Source organism: Stegastes partitus, unplaced genomic scaffold (genome assembly GCF_000690725.1).
Source record: "Stegastes partitus isolate 25-593 unplaced genomic scaffold, Stegastes_partitus-1.0.2 Scaffold2508, whole genome shotgun sequence".
In the NCBI taxonomy this organism is placed as follows: Eukaryota; Metazoa; Chordata; class Actinopteri; family Pomacentridae; genus Stegastes; species Stegastes partitus.
This window is the reverse complement of record NW_007580239.1, coordinates 1-8107: the sequence shown is the minus strand read 5'-3', so window position 1 is coordinate 8107 and position 8107 is coordinate 1. Positions and strand designations below refer to the sequence as shown.

Here is an 8107-nt window from a genome sequence, read left to right as displayed (position 1 = left end):
TACACCGGGACGGGCACAATCCCAAGTTTTGGAGTCATTACTGTGATTGTTTTTGCTACAAACAATAATGAAGAATTTCTTTTTTTTTTAACTTTTTTTTTTTTTTTGTAGTTTTTGCCAAATTTGTGACGAGACCCTGACTTTGGATGACAACATCTCAAGTATTTCAGGTGCACACTTCAACTTTGCCAGCACATTTCCCCTGTAGTAGAGATGTTTAAAGTCCACACTACAGGTACCTCAATGCATATGCTGAGATTCAATGGGCTCTTCAATGAAAGGAAATATTAACACCCAAGACCATCTTTGGTCACCTATGAAACATACAAGACTCCAATCCAATCCAACTTAGCAACTTAACAATCCAATAAGACTTACAAAAGAAGTCTGATATTTATGTCACGTCTTCCAATATGAGAAGCTTCAATACACCCAAGTTCATGCCGATGACCAGCACAGCCTCTGAGACATCGACTCATCAAGTATCACAACTTTACTCAAGGTTAAGCACCAATTGCCAATGAATGATCGGTCATACCAACACATAATTAAAGTCATTTGAAGAGAAGGTTACTGACTAGTCATGGTAAAAAATGTAATTGGGATCTTTTTTCAGTTTTTCAAAGAAACTGATGAGAAATGAAGGCGGGCTAGTTTCCAGCGCCGACCACATGATGCAGGAGTTTGATATGTGTGCAAAGAAACCATTTTGCTGTGACTTTTGAAATGTTGATTCTAAATTTCTTAATTACGTTTTTTGCTAAAAAAAATATTCACTAATGCACTTTATTTGGCAGCTGCGATACAAATATTCAACATATAAACTAATTGTCTGGACAGTCACGTAACACAAATGACCTAATTCGCTAAAAGCTTCAGTCGGATCGCAGCCGACCCTAATGTGAGAAGGTTGGGTTCTGACTGAGCTCGGAATATCACAAGTAGACATAGAATGGATTCTAGGACGCCATCTTAATGACAATCCTCCATCCTCAAATTTTTTCAGCGCAATCTGAAATGGTCATGCAGGAGCAGACCCGGCTGCAGGAACAAACTAGAGGGGGGCATTACATTTTTTCAGGGGGGCATACTTTTTCAACCTACATTTTATCTGCCTCAGGCTGAACAGTAGCTCTGTGGCCACTCCTACAGTACTGACAAATAATCGCTCACTGAAAAGGGGCAGTTCATCCTAAAATATATATATATTTTTTAACTAAATGTAGTGCTGTGTCCATTTATTCAACTCAAATGTCAAGAACAGCAACAGGGGCGGGGGCGTACAGAGAGCAGGACTATGCAGCTTCACTGCTCTTAGAGACATAAGCACTTCCAACCCAGTCTCACTGCAATCCGTTAAATAGTCACAAAATGTAATCGATTGTTTCGTGTCCTCGTACACGGTTTGCCGACTATTTCCTGTTCCCCAGCACAAATTTCAAACCAATACATTTCAACTGGAATTATCTTTCATGTCTGGGACACGTTTTCCCATCAGACAGCGCATACTGGGATGTTTTAGTCGTTCTTTTCTTCCCACAGTCAGCATTCACCAGTTTTCCTCTTCTGGCCCGTCCACACTAATAACTACAGAGGTCACTGTACAGATGTGTGGCCCACACTGACCAACGCTAACATTCTGTAAACACCGGCGCTGACCCGGTACCGAGTGCTCCAGCTGCTATAAGCTCCGTATTCATTAATAGAAAATACAAGAACTATACCCAGGCAGAGAGAAGCTGCTCTGAGGTCGCTCTGAAGGTGATCCAACCATATCACTCATAGATATACATATAAAACATAGATATAAACATAAATAGAAGTGCTTTTACTGTGTTTGGGCTACATGCTCGTCGTTACTTTCATTTCTCTGTAAACAAATACAACTCTGAACAGAAGGACACATGCAGGGAAACGGACCAGAACATGTTCTGTGATCACAGCGATGGATGATCTGACTGTTGGAACTGAGAGGCCAGCGGTGGGGAATGTACCTGCAGCTTTGTGCAGCTTTTAGCTAGCTCGTCAAGGCTGGCTACATTAGCTACTAGCCTAGCCTCGCCTAGCTGCTGCTTCTTCTTCTTCTATTGATTTGGCGGTTGGCATCCAACGTTCGAGTGCATCACTGCCACCTACTGTCCACACAAAAACATTACAGATCCTATAGGACGGATTTCTTCCGGGTCTACGACGAGGCTGCGCACCGACGCTAACAGGGTTGCCTTAGCAACGAGCGCAAATTTCCCTCAAACACTGCCGGTGTGATAAAAACACATAAAATACCACAATACGATGTACTCTGTTACACTTATTTCATACTACACGTATTATATTTTAACAGTAGCAGGACTTCAATCTGTTTATTTTAGTTTACTAATACAAAAACACAAGCCTAGTTGTAAACATCAGGAAGAACTACATATTTCATGGCGTGTCCAATCACGTTGTATCACTTACATTTGCATGCGGATGAATCACACTGCTTGGCGCTGCTCCTTGTGTTCTCTAACTGCTGTAGCTAACCATCCTAGCATGACTGCTAGCTCCAGTGTGACTGTTGACTTTGGCGCTTACATTTCCAGGAGAAGTGGAGCTGTATGGGGCTGCTTCCTTCCGTCCGCCCTGTCACTTGTCCTTTTTGTATTTTTGTGGAAATAATTGAGTATGTTCACATTCATTATCGCCAGTAATACGCGGTAATTCACTGCTCTGGTGACCGGTGACCATAACCGTTTGCCCGTTGACTCAGTGGCCCGCCCCCTCTATCTCTAATTGGCTAAAACTGCGCCTCCGTTCGTTGGTTGGATTGTAGGATTGACATATCAAGATAGTTTTAAGAGAAGATGGCTACTCCGACGACAAAAACAAAACCCAAATAAAATAAACAGAAAACTTTGCTTATGGTCCAAGGCGGGCACAGCTAAGCCCAGGGCGGGCACGGCCCCCCAATGCCGCCAGGACTGTGCGGGAGCCATCTGGTGGACAGAGGAGGAATGATGCTGACCTCGCTGTAGTTCAGACTAAGAACAGCAGATTGCTTAGTTTAGAACTCTGATCAGTGTTCCAGTGTTTTGGTTTCAGCTTTTTATTTCTGTGTCTGATGAAAAATAATCGTCTTGTCAGAAGCTCAGAACTTTTGTTGTTTTTACAGGATTGGCTCCAAACTATTTATTTTGGGATAATTTAAATGTGGAATTAAATGATTCTCATCAAGTATCACATTTCAAGCTGATACATTATTTTGCTTGACAGAACTGCACATCCCCGCTGACCGGTTCACTGGCTGAAAGGTGAAACGTTTGGGTCATTTTGGTGATTCTTTTTAGTGAGACAAAGAAAAAAAATCTAATTCTGACATTTAAGAAGCTGGAACAAACAAATCTTTGACATGTCAATTAATCAACCAATCATCTGATTGATCTGCAGCTCAGGTGTGTCTCACCTGTTCACGTCTTCATCCAGCAGCGAGTTCAAGTTCAGCGGGTCAAAGATATTCCCACCCAACAGGAAGTGACTTGGCAGCACGGGTTCTGATTGGCTGTCGCTGTTGGCACGGCGACGCCGCTTAGCCAGCCCTTTGAAGCCCACACCCACCGAGTAGCGTCTCTTCACGATTCGCTGAGTGGGGAGGGGAGGCTGGCCACTCGCAGGCGGCTGGAGCCCATTTTTAGGACGGATGAAGGGGCGGGTCTTAGCCAGCGGCGGCTGCCCTGATAGGCTGACAGTGGAGGGGAAGGCGGGGCTGACTGTCACGGGCGCCTCTAGAGGAAGGAGGGTCTCTTTGTCCGATGACATCCTGAGCATCTTCCACCTGGAGGTCAATCAGCCAATCACTGTCAAGGGAGAGGGAGGGGTTAGTCTGACAGACGGGGGGGAGGGGGGAGCCAAACGATCCTTTAAATTAATCACCAACATCTTTAACAGTCAATGACCTGATCATTGATCTCCTCGACTAAATCATAAAAACATTAAAGTCGATTTTCAGTTTCAAGTTTTAATAGAAATACCAGGTCAGAAATGAAGTGCCATTCCAGGAGCGCTGAAGCTGAGCGCACAGCTGAACACGGTCGTAGCGTTCGCCTGAAAACACTCGCTCGGTGTTCATGAGCAATCCGTTGAATTTTAAACTCAATGAGAAGAGGGTCCGATTCCGGTGACATGAATCAGATAAATACTCAGAGAACGAAGCCACAAGTTCAACAGGTTTCCTTCAAATAAGTCCAAGTGAGAAATTCATTATGACAGCATGAAAACGAAACCCAGTTACACAGGCAGAGAGCGCCACCAACAGGACGCAGTGTGTTGTGTTCAGAACAGGCTTATGATACATCAGGAACAGATTAATACTGGAAGCGCTGCAAAAGGACCACAACTGATAACCAACATTATTTCCACTGGAGAGTATTTTCTGGAAAACTCAAACAGCTGTTTGGTCTAAAATAAAATCAGAAAAGGATTTTTTTTATTTTTTTTTAATTAAATACAAAATGTGGGTCTGAGTTCCTCAGATGTCTGGTTGAGTCCAGAGATGTTCAGTTTGGTGTCAGTGAGGAAAGAACCCAGAGTTCAGACTGCTTCAAGTCAAGAATGACCCAAAGTGATTAGCAGAACAGTTGGTGATTAATTAAAGCTGACAGCTCATGGATTCATCAGATTATTTCTGAAACTTTGGAGTCAAACAAAGTTCTTAGAAACACTTATTTCCAGACTGATCAGACAATAATCGATCACTGTCAACTTTCACTTACACTATGAGTGAAATACATTCGTTTATTTTTTCGTGTGTGTGTGTGTGTGTGTGTGTTGTCTCCCCCTCCCCCATACCTTAAAAACCATCTTAGCCCCGCCCCTGCCGCTGCCTCCACCAATCCCGGTGCTTCGTCATGAATAATTCAAGTTGACAAGCAGGTAAACAGCTAGCTTCAACAGCTAGCCTCGTCCGGCTAACACGCAGGAAGTAGCGAGCACTGAGCGAACACGCATCTCTCCGGAAACACAGCCACCGACAAACCGCCGCGTGCAGACAACGAGACCGCGCCAAGCCCTCCGTGCATGTGCGTGAGCGCGTCACAGCGCGTGTTCAGGCTTGTGAGTCGTGACTTCGGCAGCTACCAGCTCCAAACAGCAACCTCGTAACCGTGATCTGAAACCAGAGCCCGCGGTTTTATACCGCAGCACTGGGCCCATCGGACTGACAGCTGAGCGGACCAATCATGTGCGATGCTGAACCCCTGCCTTTCCCGAGCTTTGGCCAATCACAACACTGCACAAAATCGAACAGCTCTGTTATTGGTCACTGTCCGGAGAGGGCGGGGGAATGGCCCGAGGAGAGAGGCGTCCTGAGCGGTGCCTGACTGCAAATACGAGCACAGCTGACAACAGTTTTTCAATAAAGTAAAAATAAAATTAAAATTAACGGTTTACCGAGAAGTGTGTAGCAGCCGCAGGAGGTGACGCACACGGTCCGTGAGTCCAGTAAAGTTTAGCGAAGAGAAGTTCAAGTTTAGAGTCTTTTAGCGTCTGAGGGAGCGGGAGGTCGTCCTGTGGCTTTCGGGTATTTCGCCCTAAAATTGGGTTGGCAGGAACAACTCGCCGCCTCCTCGTCCTTTCGTCCGACAAATACCGTCAATCAAATAATGCAGAGTGGAGGTGATCAAATGAATACATAAGAACATATTTAAGTTTATTGGCCATCAACATTTACAGACCTGACAGGAGGACAAGCATAAAGTCACCTGACAGGACAAACTGAGGGAGTTTGAGCGTTAGCGTCACTTTGTGTTGTAAACCGCTAAACCAAACCCAAGTTTCTTCTGACACTCATGCACACTTCTAATCTGAGCTACTGAGGCTGTTTTGCCCTCAATTCAATTTGAAGTGTTGACACATGAACTTAGACTGACTTCATTAACCCCGGGGGGGGCAGCAATATTCAACAAGGGGCAAACAGACAACACACAATATTAGGGTGTAACATGAAGGTTAAATAAAGTAAAATAAGATTTAAATATATATATAGAAAGATACCAGAATGTGCAAATGTGCTCAGACTGAAGCATGAAAGAGTGTCATAGGTGTCGGGAGGAGGCCTCCTGTGGCGGTCCGTGGAGCAGCGAGTTCTACCAGTCTGCTGCTGAAGCTGCTCCTCAGGTTGTCCACAGGTTGATGGAGGAGGTGTGAGGTGTTGTCCATGATGACCTGCAGTCTGGTCAGCGTCCTCCAGGTGACCACCTGACAGCCAGCAACAGACTGGGCTCTGCTGGTGAGCTTGTTCAGTCCAGAGGCTTTAAACTCCTGTCAGAGTTCAATCCAGGTGTTCTGATGTGCTGTTTGTCTGCAGCTCTGGGATGAACTCACTGCTGTTGTCCTTCCAGTCCACCAGATGGCGCTGTTCACAGTGAGCTCAACACTTTCCTGCATCTAGTGTCTGCCATAGACAGAGTGATAAAGGGTTAGGCTCATAGACTGTACAACAGATGGACGTAGCTGCCGTGACGTCACCCGTTGGTTTCTGCACTGAGAACATGAAGCCAGGGTTTTGCTACTTCCTGGTTGACATCTTGGATTTTTGGAGCCAGTGACGCAAAAATCGTGGGAGGGGGGCGGAGCCATAGGAGCAGCGATTGGTCAGACGGATTGAGAGGCGGGCCCTCTCTGCCCGCCCACATTTACCGCCTTCTGCTCGCTTCGTCTGTATGGTCGCTGCCGACTGTCAATCAAACCAGCCACGCCCCTTGCCCCGCAAAATGTTCAGATTGGCCTGATCTCTGGATCTGACCATGAAAACTAATAAGAACACAATCCTGAGCTGTAGGAATGCAGTATTTGGTGATCTGTGATCACTTCTTTTCCAGTTCCAGTCTATGGGAGCCAGGGCTTTGTGGAGCCAGCAGCTAGTGGACGTAGTGATGCTGCAGGTTTCTGACACTTCAGGTCGGCTTCATGTTTCAGGGCCGGTTGCGACGTCCATCTTTATACAGTCTGTGGTTAGGCTTGATGCCATAGGACCACATGTTACAGCCTTTTATTCAGGACAGCGCCCCCTACAGCAACGGATGATCACTGAAGGGCAACTTACAGTTTTGAACGGGGATTTCAGTCAATATTCTTGGAATTTAAAGGTTTATTCCACCTAAAATACTACTTATTACAATAATAATGATAACTTGATGACTGAGAGGCACATTTGGACAAACTGTGTAATTATCAAACTCATGTCATTATCAGGTAAGATCATAATGAGATCATCTGCTCGGGCCTCTAGATCTTAGCCAGGACGGATTAAAAGGATGGGAAGAGGCGAAACACAAGAATGGTAAATGGTCTGCACTTTTAGAACGCTTCCTTCCACCTTACTGCCCTCAAAGCGCTTTACAGTGTGTTTCTCATTCAGCCATTCACACACCAGCGATGACTGAGCGGCCATGCACGCTGCTGCCCGCCATCAGGAGCAACTTCAGCTTCAATGTCTTGCCCAAGGACGCTTCCACTGTGGAGGGATCGCACAGCCAACCTTAGGACAACCCGCTCTACCACCTGAACCACAGCAGCCCCAAGAACAACCCTGGAGGCAGATATTTATTTATTTTATACAATAGTAGTCAACAAAAGCAACAACACCACAAAAGTAAATGAGTCTTGTGACTCCCATCACTGAATCTCTGATCTCACTTCCTCCTGAGAGACTCACAGATCAACAGTAACAGACGTCAGTAGCACTGATTTATCTGATAAACTCTACAGATTTCACGTTTTTGTTTTGAAAAAAAATATTGTATTTTTTTAACATATCGTGCCACAGCTGAGTTCCATAAAGGTTCTGCAGTTCTACAGTTTCACCAGCAGACGCTTTTATCCAAAGTGACGTATATCTGAGAGCAGATACAGCACAAGCGAGGATCTGGTCGGGAGAGAACGACCTACACACATGGACCAACAGCTGGTAGCCCTCAGTTAATGAAAGAAAACCCACAACGGTCACAGAAACAACTTGAATCTGACAAAATAATAATAAATAGGGATGGACTGATACCGATACCATCTCTCCTCCTAAACTTCTTTGGAAATACCTTATTTGCATGGATACATTTGTTTAAGATGCTTTATC

General features: G+C 45.2%; 1 protein-coding gene across 2 annotated transcripts in view; it reads right to left on the bottom strand.

The window, feature by feature from the left end:
* LOC103375227 (7SK snRNA methylphosphate capping enzyme-like) overlaps positions 1 to 5499 on the bottom strand; it is a 15165-nt gene extending 9666 nt beyond the window's left edge. Inside the window, exons 1-2 of one of the 2 annotated variants that reach the window (XM_008305444.1) lie at positions 5425 to 5499; positions 3443 to 3833 (exon numbers count right to left, since the gene is read on the bottom strand). In XM_008305444.1, the coding sequence (XP_008303666.1) occupies positions 3443 to 3804 (362 nt within the window). In that variant the 5' untranslated portion in view covers positions 3805 to 3833; positions 5425 to 5499. Of the gene's footprint in view, positions 1 to 3442; positions 3834 to 4824; positions 5123 to 5424 lie in introns of those variants that run through there. The other variant, XM_008305443.1, reaches the window with a different exon arrangement.
* Positions 5500 to 8107: the final 2608 nt, after the last annotated feature.